Source organism: Lycium ferocissimum, chromosome 3, assembly GCF_029784015.1.
Source record: "Lycium ferocissimum isolate CSIRO_LF1 chromosome 3, AGI_CSIRO_Lferr_CH_V1, whole genome shotgun sequence".
NCBI lineage: Eukaryota > Viridiplantae > Streptophyta > Magnoliopsida > Solanales > Solanaceae > Lycium > Lycium ferocissimum.
This window is the reverse complement of record NC_081344.1, coordinates 60,184,914-60,202,511: the sequence shown is the minus strand read 5'-3', so window position 1 is coordinate 60,202,511 and position 17,598 is coordinate 60,184,914. Positions and strand designations below refer to the sequence as shown.

The window sequence follows — 17,598 nt, the reverse complement described above, 5'->3', positions numbered from 1 at the left end:
ACCAGATGAACACCTGACCGGCCTGGTGAAAAACTAACTCATAAAATAAAGGATCAATACAACGGATAGTCTAAAATAGGCCAATACACCTCGGGCTCACTTTCCCTCCTTCCCACATCACATGACACCTTTATTGGGTGTAACAATCAGAAAAACCTGATCACTCACTTTACCAGTCATAACTCTCCAAACTTAGCTCAAGCTCCAATTCTCAAATCTCTGTATTCGAATTTCCTCGCAACTGATCCTCGAACGAATTGCTTTGCTCAATTTCTTTGATTTGATAAAACTGCAACTCTGAACGCGATCAATAGGTTCCATAAACACTTTCCCAAACCAACACAATCCTCTGAAACATGGTCACAAACTATAGCCCATTCTGAATCGATAAAATACTCTGATTCCGCTAACCCTTTCTCCCACAACTTCCAAGGTCGTTACTTGTATCATGATTTCTTAGATACATAACACACCACAAGCCTGAAACCATGCCTTACTCTTTCCATAAATGAATCCTTGATTCACCTGAGATCTTGTTACACCTCAAAATTCCATATGTGTTGCCTTGTGGATAGGCTAATGTGAGCTTAAGGCGATTATGAAATCCTTATAAGATTACGGGAAGTATTAGATAGCTTAAGGTTCATACCATAAGTTTTCAAAGTTATACGAATATGTGAAGTGTTGAAGGAAGTGAAGTGTAAGTCGTGTCCGAAAAGGTTTCCGTTTCAATTGAGTTAATGTTTAATTACTAATATCTTGAAGGGCTGCTATAGGGCCTATTATATGGTTAACGAAGTGTTATATAAGTGTCAAGAAGGTTCCATGAGGATTGGAAGTCAAACGAGTCAACGAGAACAAAAATCAAAATTTTCTAGTTATACGACCATATGTACGGACCGTATAAATTATACGGCCCGTATAATGGTCCGTAGGTTTGGTCCAAAAAAGGGTGCAGCCTAGTGAAAATATTATGGCCTGATATACGGACCGTATAAATTATACGGCCTGATATACGGACTGTATAAATTATACGGCCTGATATACAGACCGTATAAATTATACGGCCCGTATAGTAGGCCGTATAAACCTGGTCGGGTCACATTTTATTTTATAAAGGACGGAGGACCCTCACTTCATTTCATTTCCCACATTTCTTCTACACTCTCTAAAGCTCCAAAACCCTTCTCCCAACATATTTTATCCAAACCCAAGAGATTATATAGATTAAATAATAAGAATCAGGTGTTCATGTGTTAGAAGGTTCCCTAGGGTTGGTAGATTTCAAGAAAGCTTGTGCATTGTGGCTAGGGTTTTTGACACAAGTTGATAGCTGCTCGAAAGCTTGTTTCTACGGGATAAAAAGGTTAGTTTCCATGCTTATTTCATGTTAATGAGAATGTTTGGTTGTAGCAAAACTTGGGTAGAAGAATAAAGTAGAAAATGAAGTCTAAATGTAGCTTTTGTGATGTTTATGAGTGGTAAACGGAAATGAGTCATGATTCTTAGTATGATATGGGTATAATAATGTTATGGGAGGTAATAATGGTGATGAAGAAGCATTATATGAAAATGTACTAAAATGGGTATGAAGTTGCTAGCATAAGTTGAACATAAGGATGAAATTGGAAGGCTAATGTAGTGTGATTACCTGATTATGATATTATGAGTGTATTATGGATGATATTGTGGTTGTTGGGAGTTGTTTTGTAAAATGGTGGAAGTTGACGATTGTCACACCCTCAATCCGATAGGGTGTGATGGGCACTCGACCCTTACCTAGGGCCGAGCGAACCCACAGACTTTCATAATACGCACAATCATGCTGGGCCCACAAAACTTAACATAAGCACAGAATGAAATTTTTTTTTTGAAAACAAACATGCCTTTAGTTCTATCGAAACAGACAAATTCTGTAACATACAAAACTGGTAACACAATCCGTAATAATACATCGGCTTACATAGCCGCTCACAAAACTGACATATCATACACACGACAACATCGCAAAAGTCTACCATAACCCGGATGCCATACAAAAGTACTCTGACTCGGCAGAACTCCGGAGGAAATGGAGCTCGCCAATCCAGCTAGAGCATCCTCTGCTAACATCATCAGCTTATCTGTGGGTACCTGCGCGGCATGAAACGCAGCCCCCGAAGAAAGGGGGTCAGTACGGAATATGTACTGAGTATGCAAAGCAGAAAGTACAGAAACGAAATCATAATCGGAGTCCGAAGTACAGAAAATGAGCGTATTAACCAGAATACCAAGGTACTTGCACCTGACATACAAATCATACATAAGGAGTTCAGAAGACCAATAGGATAATCAGAAGTACCGAAACGAAGTCATAACCGGTGTAAGGTATGCGGACGTGAGCATAATAACACAAACACAAAATATTCAAATCACACATAAATCACACACACACAATATAATCACACACACACACACACAAAATATTTACGACACACACACAGAACATACACACATGTTAACGGACACACACACAAAAATAATATAATAACCATAGCCATACCTTAGCGCATCATAACATTATGACCGGTCACATGAGATTCCATTAACCGATGTGGGATTGGCCTAAACCAATGTGGGATTGGCCTAAACTAGTGTGGGATTGGCCTAAACCAATGTGGAATTTTGCGTCATCATAGGGTTTGCCCACCATTGGGTTTGCCCCACCACTGGGTTTGCCCCACCATTGGGTTTGCCCCACCACCGGCTCTGATTCCAACTGATCATATTCCAGAGTCCATACATATAACATACCAGACTTCGTATCACATCATATTTCGAAATACACATCATACATATATACATAGTACCCGGCCGAAAGGGGCTCGGCGTACCGGACACATCATAACACCATAATACATACGCGGTTCCCTGCCAAAAGGGGCTCGGCGAACCGACACATCATACTCCAGAAAACACATCATTTACAAACCGAGAAACCATAAGCACATAAATCCTTATTACTGACTCAACAGAATAATCAAACAAGCCCTCGTTTAAAAGCCAAAACAGTAGTCAAATCAAGTTTCCTCCGAACGTCACTTGGGAACAAATCAAATAGAATTTTTGAAATCATAGTTACGTATCAAATCATAAGTGTACGGATCATTACTTCGCTCGACAAACAAATATATAATCATAGTCACATATCAAAATCACATGCATATGAGCAAATAAATAATTAAGTTACTTTCCAAAATTCGATGACCAAATATTTTTACTAACATCGGAAAGTGCAGAAACAAGGTTCGGATTTATCGGGATTAGTATACGGAAGTTACAACCATTCTGAAATCGTTCTTATGTGTCCAATTGTATTATCAAACTCAATGAAGTAGTTAAAATAACTATTTTATAGTAATCAGAGCGATGGTCAAAAGTTCTCTTTTAAAATCATACAAATATACCAAACAGAGCGACATAGGGAGATCTCGGAATGCGTGGGCCCCACCTCGGTCAAATTGAGGTGGCATACGTAATTTTTACAAACATTAGACCCTATGGCAGCATCCATGAAAGTTTCAGAGCAATCCGAGTTCGTTTGGGACGATTTTAAGTTTTAACATCTTTCCAACAAACATATGGGATATAGTTCAATTATGCTGAATGAATAGTACCAAAAATCAAACTCGGATATCCGTGAGCAGAATTGCCCCCGAGACTCGAATCCAAGCCTAATACATCTAAGACATGCCAACAGAAGGAAAGGGTGAGCTTTACATACCTTAGTTGCGCCGTACGCTCGTCGGAGTTAGTTCTTCTTTCGCCCAAAAATCTACAAATGGTCATGTTTACCAATTGGCAATAGTAAGACTTTTATAATTCAAATCTTTAATTCACTACTTGTCTACGGAAATTTGGGCAGCATCTCCCCTGTAATTACATCATTCCCGAGAATCTAACTCGGCCAATTTAACAACAACAAACCCGAGAATGGAACTCGGCCACATTACCAACAATAATATCAACAATCAAGTCTTCCAACTTCAACAATTGATCCAAAAGACACTCCAACATTAGTAGCTCCTTTACACAATTCAATAACATTTCTATTACATATAATTCATACTTGTTCATATATTCCAATACTAACCCGAAACCATTCAACAATCTATACTTTAGCAATCTCATTCACTCTTATAATTATAAGGAACCATACTAGTATCACATTAATTCCTTCCATAATCCACAAACAATTTCAACCTCATTTCCAATCATTAAATCTTCATTTAGCATCACAAAATTCACAACACAACAACAATTAAAATGCTAAATAAAATCATTTCATCTATTCTACATAACACCACTATATCCGGCCATACTTCACATTTCCAACTTCAACCAAATTCATTCCACTTTCATTCCCAATATGAAGTCCACAATAACCACAACTAGAATACTACATAAAATTCAACTCATCTTACCTATACCACTATACATACACACGGCCACACATGCATACACACAAACACCATGCAAACTTCCATATTTTCATGAATTCTATCCGTTTCTACTTGCTACAACATAAATGAACCCTTCATAACATATAAAAAGGGATTAAATCTTACCTTTTCTCCCTAACTTATTCACTTGAACAAGGTGCAAAAACAACGAAACGAGCGGCCCATCTTCCAAAATAACTACACCACGTTGTAAAGGACTCTTGAATTAGTAGGAATACATGAAGAAATAATTTTTTTGGAAAAGATTTCAAGGGTCCCCTTTTCTCCTTCCTTGGCCGAATAGGCCTTGGCCTTTTTCTTCTTCTTTCTTTGTTTTTCTTTCTCAACTCTTCTTGAGTTTTCTTATGGCACATGGAATGAATTAATTCATCCATGTGCAATATATGCTCTCATGTGGGGCATGGCCCACACCCCTCTTTTCTTTTTTTCTTTTTCTTTTTTTTTTTTTTTTTTTGTTCAAGACAAGCAATTTCCCAATTCCAATTTTGCCCTTGACCATTCTCCAATATTACTCATGAACCACCCGGTAAATTTACCTTTTTACCCCTAACCTTTCCTAATATTTCCACATTAATGACATCCACAATTCATACTCATAAGAAACTTATGCATTAAACAAGATCACAATATAGCTTTGCCCTTAACTTTTTGCAACTATCTCGAATCACCCAAACGTACGAAATACGGGCTATAACAGACGAAATGGGGGAAATGCTGCCTAATTTTCGTTAGATCATGAATGATCCTAGTTTGAGTTTAATAGTATCACTAAGGTTTAACCATGGTATGAATTCTTCTAAATGTAGATTATTCGAGCTCCGACGGTGAACGCTAGATAGTTAAGAAGTTGAAGAGGTATGTAAGGCTAACCCTTCTTTCACTAAGGCATGCTCCTTTGCTATTTGTATCCTTTCATGAATTCCATAGTGTTTTCTAAATGACTCTATCTCTAAGATTTCCAAAGCTTATGACTTTCGATATGTTCACGGTGGTATTGTATCCGTTACATGATAGTTAATCCTCCCAGGATAGACGTAACAAAAACAATGATGGTAATAACGTTGATGATACTTATGAGTTCTTATGTATATGTGTCTATGTATGACTATTATGTAACACCGAGCTTATATTGCCGGGTATGATATTTATTGCGCGCACACCACTGCAGATGGGTACGGTTAACACTGACCCTTGGTAGGGCCAGGTATGTATTGCACCGAGCACTGTCATGGTCGGGTACGTGAATCACCGAACCTTCATGGTCGGGTATGCTATGGTTATGAATATAGTTATGAAATATGGTTATGAATATGGATATGAAAATGTATATGAATGCGGATACGAATACGGATACGGATATGGATATATGTATATGTATACGTGTATGTACACAAGCACGCATTAGAAATGGAAGGTCCTTTTGAAAGGCAAGTAAGTAATTGTGATGACGGCTCTACTATCTCCCGATTCTCCCATCTTATGTTGTTTCTCATTCTATCTCTTATGCTCCTATTATGATGTTAATTATGCTTTACATACTCAGTACATTATTTGTACTGACGTGCTTTTATTTGTGGACGCTGCGTCATACCCGCAGGTAGCCAGGGAGACAGGCTTGACCCATAGATTCTTATTCAGGGACTACATAGAGGAGCTCCATTTCATCCGGAGCTACCGCTTTTAGTATTATTCTTTTGTGTACATACATGGGCACGGCGGGGTCCTGTCCCGCCTATATGACGCTATATACTCTTCTTAGAGGCTCGTAGACAGCTGTGTATGATTAGATGTCTTTAGCCTTGTCGGCTTATATTTTGTATATTATCTTGATAGCCTCGTCGGCTAGTGTACATGGATGTGTTGATGATGATATAAATGTATTATTGCCCAATGAGATTAGCATGAATGATGGATAGAAAGTATGATTAAGCCATTTAGCTCGCCTAGATGTAAACGTGAATGTACGATAAGAGGTGCCGGGTGGGTTAGCACCGGGTACCCGTCATGGCCCTCTGGTTGGGTCGTGACAGATCTCTACACAATTCCATCAAAACTGATCTTACTGACAGTCAACTTGGCTAGTTCCAAGTCTTCTTAAACCTTCAAATCACAATACAGGAACCATACCACTGAATATCCCGCCGAGCAAAGTCCGTCGGAACCCAACTGATCACTATAAAGGCCTCTCGCGCAACAGTTCCTCCTCAAATCTGTACTAAGCTCATTGTAAACCATTATTCTATCCAAGTAACTGTTCTAAAAAAATATCATCAAATCCACTAGGAAACCCTGACAAAGTTCGGTAAATCTGTCATACCTCAAATCTGAGCCGAAACACTTCTAATCTTTAAATATCTTCCTAGAAATATAACCATAGACCATTCAGCTTAACTCGAACCATGCTGACCCTGAATGAATGTATAACTCTCGAATATCACCAGTAGTCATTTGAACTGACTCTGAATTCTCGAAACCAATCACAGTCCTATCGCACCTCTGTGGCGGTCAGTTCTAATCTTTTCCTCACGCATAACAAATCATGTCTATCACTTTTGATTCCACAAGTTGAGTCTTATCCAAGTTATCAACTTAGTACCGAAGAGCTATACCTTACGATTTCAATCTTCATGTTTCTCAACCTTTACCCGATACGGAAATCCAATACAACCCTAAAATTTTCGACGCAAAACCTAAAGCCTCATACAAAGAAATATATAACCATTGAACCTCTCATAGTATCACCTCGATATGCTCGTAAATTTTTCAAAAAGTATCCAGTCTTACACTACCGCTCTAAATCTCACGCAATTACCCCCAAGTCTTTAATAACCAAAAGCGATTACCCAAACTGTCCAGTCAATACTACTTGCAACATAAAATATTACCACGAGTAGGGTCTCACCACGAAATATAACTCTACTCCTCACATGATAGGGATTCCACAAATCTTCTCTCTTAAAGCATGCTAGCTAATCCACTATAGAAGGTAACGAAACTTATCTGACGGTGTACCACCAATCCACTTCTTATAAACCTCAACAGGTCGGTTCGCTGAAATATGCTTCTAACTAGTCACTGATCACGAACCTCATGGAACTCTGTCATATCACATAGTCCATTCCTGTAGATTTCCTTCTTAGAGTCTGTTTGGATTGACTTATAAGTTGCTCATAAGCTATTTTCAACTTTTTTAAGTGTTTGGCTGGCCAGCTTATAAGCCATTTTGTGCTAAAATAAGCCCAAAAAATAATTTGGCCCATTTGGCTTAGCTTATCTAAAACAGCTTATAAGCTGAAAACAACTTATAAGCAAAAAAAAAAAAAAAAGTTGGGCTACACCAACTTATTTTTTTTACTTATAAGTTGTTTTCAGCTTATAAGCAGCTTTTTTTAAGCCCATCCAAACAGGGTCTTAAGCTCATGCAACAATCATATCTCCACTGGAAAATGCAAGAAAATGACACCACCATCCATACTGACCCAAGAAATCCCCAAGATGTACCTTTTTCTTAACGATTCACAATCAACTATACTTTTTTTTTGGGACTCGTCAATTCCCAATTTCCAATCACTTCACGATCATCAATACTGTAATCAATCCTCGAACCCAGTCCAACGAATACCTCATAATCATAAATCTTGCAAACTATCGTACTACACACTCTGCACATTAGAGTTTCCTTAACTCTTACAACTCTAAATTGAATGCTCTCTAAATCCAGCATATCACACAAAAAGGCTAACTAATATCGTCATGTATCTCACTGAATCGTCCTTGGAAGAATTGCCTTACTCGATTTTCGAAATGTATACCGAACTTAACTCAGTTAACCCACCATTGATCTACCATTTCAAGTACCCAGGTTTTCTAATCCTTTACTCAAATCGTTAACATTACTAGTCCTCGAAGAATCACCTCTTACCTCAATTATCGAATCTGAATACCTGTAACCACTCGCGTGCCAATCCTTTTTTATTCAATCACATAAGCCAAGTAATAAAACCATTAGTAGCGGGATCTAGCCAATTTTTACACAATGAATACAAGGGTCACAACGTTAGTCCACCACTGACCTCTATTAGTCTATGATATAACCGAACATACTAGCTCATCCATAAACTCTCAAGCTCACTCTACACTGTACAATCGCAACCAAGCTCTTGCATCACTAACTCTTGTTTCAACGATTTCATTTCTACCCTTAACCTCGAAGACACCAATCAACCTCATCGGTCACACCCTTTACTGTACGTCATGATATAATGTCCCCGCAGTCCAAACACGACTCAAGTACCCACGGGTCATTTCAAATCACGTTTATCACTATCAACCAAAAACCACTCAAATCATCCATCTAAGCCAAATGAACCATAAATAATATCAATACTTCTCCTCAAATCGAAGTGTAGAAACCAGTGACTTCCCAAGTCATTAACTTATCGCATACACCCATAATTGAAGTCATTTCTATCAGTCGATTACTAGCTCCTCAGAAGATTACAACCCAGTCAAATTTATAGACCAAATGATGTGATCATAGCGTTCACTTACTAACAGAGTAGTCCTTTAACATCAACAAGCTTATATCGAGAATGACTTTTAGTATCATATCCCCGATGTATCATGTGAACCTGTAAGTACGATCATTACCAATCCATGCCTAATTATCTGACAAGATTCAATACTCCATAATAACCATAACTCAGACAACCACCTCTATCGGCAACATTCTGTCATGCTCGAACCCCTCCCCCCCCCCCTTAACTTTCACAATGGCGAACATGAAATTTGCCCTCGCATCAATTGCAACCTTATCCTAACAACCATGTCAAATGCAAATTGTTTTCTTTCCCGATATTGATACACTCAAATTATACCTTTTATTAGCGTAAAGCGGACGATGTCAAATATAGTAACGCAACAAGGTTGGGGTCGAATCCCACAGGGAATATGGTGTGAAAAGGTTACTAAAATCGTAGAATGATTTATTTAGGGGTAATATCTTACTCCGATAAATTTGTAGAAAGTTAGTTGTTTATGACTAATTGCTAACTAACTGCTTTGGATTGTAATGTATGGTAAAATAAACCAAGGTTGTGGCCCCGCCGTAATGAATGCAATGCTTAGGGTTCTAATATGATATGCTTCTAATGGATTGTTGTATGAGTGCACTTAATCTCTAATGGAGTTCCTAATATTTCCCAATAATTAAGAACAATAACTCTTTATGATTTTCCCAAATACAAAAGAGTTTATATGAAGAACGATTAATTATGCCAAGGAAATTCCTCTTATTCCTAAGTGAATTTATTAAACAAGGTTTAAAGCCTTAAGTTCTTGTTATTAGTTCCTACCAAACCCTAATTATTTTCCCAAATAAATCAAGGTTTGCAGCATAAGCTAATATTTGCAACCATCAACTAGTCAATCAATAATGAAGAACTAACAAACCGTAACAACCCATTATGCATATATCACAACTAGAAACCCATGCGCAAAACACTCATCATTGGGTCCACAACCTTAGTAGGAAATTTAGATACTCATGAAATTGAAAAAAATGCAAGACATTGTAATTGTAGTTGTTGTTTGAACTTACAAAGAGAATTGAAGATAAACGAAATAGAATAGTCTTGAAACCGTTGAAAAGTACTAAGAACTTAAATTGCTCAATACAAGTCTTAAACTCAAGATATCTGAAAAATAAAACCTAATCAGGTATTTATACAAGTCAAAAACTCGGAATTAATAAAACTAATCCTGCCCAGGTCAGCTTGCAACTCGACGAACCGTCTCTGCACTGTGATGGTACCGTCGAGTAACGACGGTACACTTCGATGATCTAATGACAAATTCAATCCTCAGTTTGTAAATTGACGGTGCACTTCGACGGACTGTCGAGCATGTTGACGGTCCGTGGATCTTCTCGTCCTTTTGCATCAAAGTTGCACAGTCTCTAAACTTCTCTGATTAAGCAATTCGACGGCTCAATAACGACGGTTCCGTACATGTGCATAAACAGTGCTGAGTCTTCAATTTCCTTATTTACAATTACTTTTGCATTCTAACTTCTAAATACCTGCAACACAAACAGAACACATCAAATTGACAAAAACTCACTTGAAAAAAAAGTAAAAATTAGAGTTAAAAAGAATCAAATGCGCCATAATTTCACGGCACATCAACACCCCCAACTAAAAGTCTTTGCTTGTCCTCAACCAAGTAAAAAAACACAACGACGCAACTATCACCTAGATATCACAGAGTAATAATGTCTACAATGGTTTTGACTCCAAACTACAGGCATGCATGTTTTACTACCAAGGACCACCTCACTTCCATGATGAAAATATGATGCACAACTCAAGAATGCTATGACCCACAATGAAGCTTCAATTTATGACATTAAATTATCGAACATATCATGATGCACACAAACGTCACTTTAGGCGATCACTTCCTTTTGCACAAATTGCAATCCTTATGCCCTCACATAGACCAAAAAATGTCCCACACAAATATATATAATGAAAAAGGGACAAAAGACTAATAAGAAGAGAAGACACTCACTCTCACAAAGAATTTCACATCTACACATGCAAATACCATAGGCTTGCCCTTATTTTCTATGCTTTCATCTTTGGACAGTTCAGTTGTGATCATGTTAGGACTTGTTTTCGGCTTGTAATGTAGGCTTAGGGATGGGTAGGATACTTTTGGTATTAGTGACTAACCCTCCTTGAACATTACACTTCTCCTTACATTTGTTCACCTCTTGTCTTCTCCCTTTATTCTCTTTCAAATCTTTGACCTCGAAGTGGTTTATTCCTAATAAAACTTAACATTCTTTTTGTGTTACGAGTTTCTGATTTTCTAAATTTTTTATATATTTTTTTTCTTCTAAATATGTACAACAACCACATCGAGTATCCACTACCACAACTTAAAACACCCCCAACTTAGGCTTTTAGCCTCTACTTCACACTTGCCTCATCCCCAACTTAGGCTTTTAGCCTCTTTTATCTCATAGTATCAAGGAGGGACAGGGGGCAAAACTGAATTCAATTGAAAAGGGGATGGGTTTGCTACAGCTGGCCAACAAAAAGGTCAAAGGCTCAAAAAGGGAAAACTAGGGATATTTGCATTTCATGGTCAGGATTATAAGGCAAAGTGACTATTTATACAAAGAAAGCCTAAGATCATTTCACAACCAAACTATATGCCGAATTTAAACATGACTAACCAGGCAAGTTCAAGATTACACATACATAGTATGCATACAACTAACATCTCAAACATGCATCGGCATAAGGATGATTATTTTTACAACTGTGACCTCCTGAGAAATCATTCATCACACAATACCTCAATAATCATAATATCATACAAAGAATTAATCGCGTCAATCAGTGGCTGTTTCTAAGTATGCATCTTTCAATTTTTTTCGAGGGGTCTATACTTTCCAATAAAATCACAAAACATGCCATAAGTTTTAGAACACTACCTAATAAGTCAAAATTACTCTATTCTATCTAAGCAACATCCTACACATGCCAGTTCAACAAAATAAAACCCCTCAGGGAAAGAAGTCTGGCAAAGAAAAGTCGAGGGGTATCCTAAACACATATATACACTACCAAATCACAAGTACCCACCCCCAACTAAAGAAATCTATAGTGTCCCCAATGCAGTAATATAAAAGGAAGGGAGGAGGAATACCTGTGGCGCATTAGGCGCTCTGCTCATCTCGAGGCTCTAAGGCCTTCGAGGCATCAACTGGAGTATCAGTGGCAGAAATATTTGTAGTACCCTCAGGCACCTGCTCTGGAATAGGAAGGGGTGGAGGCAAAGTCTCCCCAGCGAGAGTACTACTCGATGTGGTACCTGCACTCCTAATAGGGTGGTTCAGCACAAGAGGGTTTCTGATGGTCTCCTCTATCTGCTGTTTCTCTATACTTAGACCCTACAGGCGAGTCCTCTGTCATAACTCATCCTCCTCCTCATCATCATCCATCACTTGCTTCTTCTTTTAGTGAACACGAACTGCTAGAGCGGCAGCAGGAGCTCCCTAAATATCAGGTAACTGTATCACTAGAAGCACGTGCTCCTCCACCCCAGTCCTGGTGGGAGGTGTCATCATCCCTACACTTGGATTACGAGTATGCAAAATCAGTACTGCAGCTTTCAGCTGCTTCAACTAAACCCGCAATGCATCAGTAGAAGTACTTGGTTGAGACAACTCTAAAGCTGTGAGCCGCGTCTCAAAACTATCCAAGTGAGTAGACGTTGCCTGCCTCAGTGGCACTATGGCAGCCACAACCTTCTGATTTACAAACTCATCCCGCTGTCTGACTATGACTTTGGACTGCTCATCTACTGCCGCTGCCTGCTTTGCAAATTTCCTGAAGTTCTCGAGTGAGAAAGCATATGGGTCCGTAACTCTGGCTACCTCCTAAGGTAGTGCGGGGTACCCCCCAGTGGTTGTGGAGGGGCCGGCACCGCGGTTGTGGCGGAGTCCGGGTTGCCGGCGCATACGTGCGGGAGGCTCGAAGGTACCGTAGTCCAGATAAGGTCGAAAACAGGGGCAGCAGTGGTGGGTAACACCTCCGTAGTATCACTGGCTGAATATCCTAAGGCTCACGCAAACCCCTAAACAATACCGGGAAGCCATCCTTTGCACCTTGGCCCTCTCTAATGACCTCATCTCTGCTCTTCTTTACTGAATACGCATGCGAGGCTATAATCCGGTGATCAATGTATGGTAAAATAAGGACATGTGCCCTCCGAATGAGCTCGGTGATCAAACACAGATATATCAATGAAGTGATAGACTTTGAAGCCCTCAGCTGAATCTCATCGGTAGCCAACCGCCCAAAATTAATTGGGTATCTAGTCATCAATGCAACAACTATGATGGGTCTGTCAACATCGAGGGGATTATCGTCCAGAGTACGAAGCAGTCGCAGATGTAGCACCATCCACCAGAACTTTCCATAAAGTGTCAACCAGCACTTCTTTATCCGTTGGGACATGTTAGTAGTCTCCGCCCTCATGCTTGGTCGGCTAATCACTGTAGTGACCCAATCTCGGACTATCTGCTCCTCCTTTCTGTCTAGTTTATCATTCAAATAATCTGTTTCTCTTGAAGCAGTATATCCATTATCGGAATACACCCTGTTGATCGCTTCAGCAGAGATATCAACTTTCACTACTCTCAACTCGACCTTTGTTAATGGGTCAATCTCGATCAGCCTCTGTAGCGATTTTCTTACTTTGTTAATCAAGGCTCCATACGCAGAAATCAACTCCCGCACTAACACTGGACAGTACTCCCTAAGATCGTTATCTAAAAAGCCAAGATGATAGTGCTCAATGGTGTCTCTTGTGCGGGAGAGGATCTCCAGACCCTCAAAACTAATACGCCTCTCCTCATGGATGGTTCTATTCTCATTCGGACAGATCTCATTTTTTAATGCAATCCCAGTATCAAATAGTTCCTTAGCCCCCCGACTGTGAACTAGAGACGATCATCTTCTAAATTTTTGGTTCTGACCTCTCGAGATGTAGTTGCATCATCACCTTCGGCTAGAGGTGAACTCTGTCGCGATTCAGGAATCCGGTGGGTGACTGGAAGGTCTGTGAATCACCCCCCATAGTGGGGTGTTGCGAGACCGGTGAAACATCTCCTAAAGCAGCCTCTGAACCCTCCTCTGCATCTCCGTTACCTGATCCAGATGAAGAAGATCCCTCCTCTTCAGACTGGGAGGAACCGGAAAGTGAACGAGATGGTATTGTGACCTACCTGTTCCAAACAGGAACAGCAACCCTGTTCTTCCTTACTGGCATAACCTCGGCTTCATCCTCCGAAGGTTCATCACTCAGAGTGAGTTTACCACTGGGCCTCCTTCTACTCGTTTCTCTCTGTGTCTGCCTTGAACTACCCCCTCGTGTAGTCGTCAACTTAGGTGGAGCCATATCTGTAATCAAAAACCATTTGTTAATTAGTATGTGCAATATAAGCTCAATCAAATGCATATTAGTCCATTCTATCTATTCTCCGAAATTGTGGCCTACCGACGGTCATTGTACATCGATGGACCTTCGAACCTGTTGACGGACCGCCGAGTAACTCGACGATATGGTCCTTGTACAAGGACGATTTTTTGACTTACTGATGGTACTGTTGACATGTTTATGGTCCTGTCATGTTGAAAACAAAGAATCTGCAAGCTAAGTTTCCAAAGTACAGACATCACAGACTATTTTTTTTTTTATCAATCGGGGTTCGGGGCTTTGGGGTTACTCAGACTTCACCCTATTTTTTCACAACTTTTTAACCATTTCATATATTTTCGGGTATTGTTTGGCGGGCATAACAATATCAAACCGAAGTTATCAATCGAAATACCCTCCAACCCGTTGGAGTTACTCAGACTTCACTCTACTATTTTCATCACTTTTCACATAATAACAGTTACGAATCATTGGTGGGCCTAATGAATCGACACAAATGTGGATCAAAATGCCCGACGAATAATATGAGTCCTAATTATAGCAAACATTCCAAATTCCCCACCCCCAACTAATAATTTCCAACAATTTCAAATTTTAGCATTAATCACAGCCCAAAATATTAACTCTAGGTCATGATTTCTAGGCTTTATGCTCAACATTGTATTTGAATTCCCCAACCCAATTAGTACGCCCCTAACATAGTTCATAACATGGTAGACACAATCATAGTTCCACAATACATGAATTTTATCACTTTAGGAACCCCAGGTGTGTCTTTTTGAGTTCAAGACCAAATTTTGACAAACAAAAACTATGAAAAGGGGCGCCTGACATCTACATACCTGATTAAAAAGAAAAATTACGAAGAGAACTCGAGAATTGTGACTTTGATAGCAACAATTGAGGCAAAAAATTATGAAGAAAACTCGCTTGTTTTTATTTTGAGCAGAAGGTGGGTATGTTTTCTATGGGAATAATGAGGGCTTGTGGGTAGTTGAACGGCTTGATCGTGGGTGAAGAAGGTGCAAAGGGAATAGGCGCGTATGTGTATCCGTTTTAAACCTTTTGCTCAACTTTTTTTTTTCATATAAGGATGAACCGTCGTTATTCGACGATTCGTCATTGTGCTTGTACGATGATGAGTTAGTGAATTTACCTGTTAAAAGACGGACCGTGTTTGTACAATGATGGTACCGTCGAATGTTGATGGTCCGTCGACTTACCTGTCAGTCAGCATATCTAAAACTTGCAAGTTGCTAACTCTCAGAACCCCTTTCCTGCAGATCGCCTTTGTACAATGACGGGACCGTCGCAATTCGACGGTCCTTACGGTCCTTCATTGTGCGTTGTGATCCACTTGATCAGTTTCCTGAGTTTCAGCACCTAATACTCAACACCCTTCAAACACAAAGGCAAAACACTACTAAAAATAAAACAAACACACCAAGAAAAATACATAAATCTAAACTTGGGTTGCCTCCCAAGAAGCGCTTAATTTAACGTCGTGGCACGACGGTGGTACCATTCTATTTTGGATCAGGATCCATTCCCAGATGCTTCAACCGATACCTATCAACAATTCTATCCCCATCAATACAATCATGGTAGTGCTTCACCCACTGCCCGCTCACCTTAAGTGTCCGAGTTCCATCTCCGGACTTCAATTCAATCACCGTATGGGGTGAAACACTTACCATCTCTAAAGGGCCGGACCGCCTTGATTTCAACTTGCCTGGTAGCAGCTTCAATATGGAATTATACAGTAGGACAAGATCACCCTTATAGAATTCTCGCTTCAGGATCTTCTTATCGTGATAGTGTTTCTTCCTTTCCTTGTACAATGCTGCACTCTCGTAGGCCTGGTACCAAAATTCATCCATCTTGTTGAGTTGAAACAATCGAAGTTTAGTTTCTTTATCGCATTCCATATTCAGCTTCTTCAAGGCTCACATAGACTTACGCTCAAGCTCAACTGGCAGATAATAAGCTTTGCCAAAAACCAACTTGAAAAGAGAAGTCCCAATCGGAGTTTTGTAGGCGGTCCGATAGGTCCAAAGAGCATCAACAAGTTTTCGATCCCAGTTAGTCCTATTTGCATTGGCAGTCCGATAGGTCCAAAGAGCTTCAACCTGCCCACTCGTCTGAGGATGATAATGGGTTGCAACCCTGTGCTTCACACCATACTTCTCCATCAGCCTAGCGAAGGCTCTATTGCAAAAGTGAGAACCATCATCGCTGATTATTTCCCTCGGAGTACCAAAATAAGTAAATATGTTTTTCTTCAAAAACCCCATGACACTCTTGACTTCATTGTTGGGTAAAGCCACCGCTTCTACCCATTTAGACACATAATCCACAACAACCAAGATATATTTCATGCCATAAGAGCTTACAAAAGGCCCCATAAAATTGATTTCCCAAACATCGAAAACCTTCACTTCTATCACAAAGTTCATAGGCATCTCTTGCCTCCTACCAATATTCCCTTGTCTTTGGCACTGATTATAAGACCTTACCAACAAATTTGCATCATGAAATAGAGTAAGCCAGTAATAACCGCATTCGAGAACCTTAGCAGCAGTCCGAGCACCACTATGATAACCCTTAACCGGAGAGTCGTGGCATGCCATCAGAATCGCAATCACTTCACTCTCGGGAACACAACGCCGAATGATATTATTAGCGTATGTTCTGAACAAGTATGGCTCGTCCCAATAGTACTGACGAGAATCCCGCAAAATTTCTTCTTTTGGTATGACTTGATCTAATCAGGAGTAATGCCCGTCACCAAAAGGTTGGCGATGTCTGCATACTATGGCGCTACCTCAGCTGTCACTGCTAATACCCTCTCATCTGGAAAAGCATCACCTTTATCTAGCTCATCTGAAGGTCTCCCAGCTTCTTCAAGCCGAGAGAGATGGTCAGCAACCTGATTTTCAGTTCCCTTGCGGTCTTTTACCTCAAAATCAAACTCTTGCAACAATAGCACCCAATGAATCAACCACAACTTAGCTTCCTTCTTCGCCAGTTGACACCTCAATGCAGCATGATCAGTGTACAACACAATTTTGGACCCCAACAG

At 39.8% G+C, this 17,598-nt stretch overlaps 1 protein-coding gene across 1 annotated transcript; it reads right to left on the bottom strand.

The window, feature by feature from the left end:
• Positions 1 to 16,042: 16,042 nt before the first annotated feature.
• On the bottom strand, positions 16,043 to 16,444 carry LOC132048951 (uncharacterized). The gene has a single exon (XM_059439631.1). It carries the CDS (start codon positions 16,442 to 16,444, stop codon positions 16,043 to 16,045), a length of 402 nt encoding a protein of 133 aa, XP_059295614.1.
• Between the last annotated feature and the right edge of the window lie 1,154 nt (positions 16,445 to 17,598).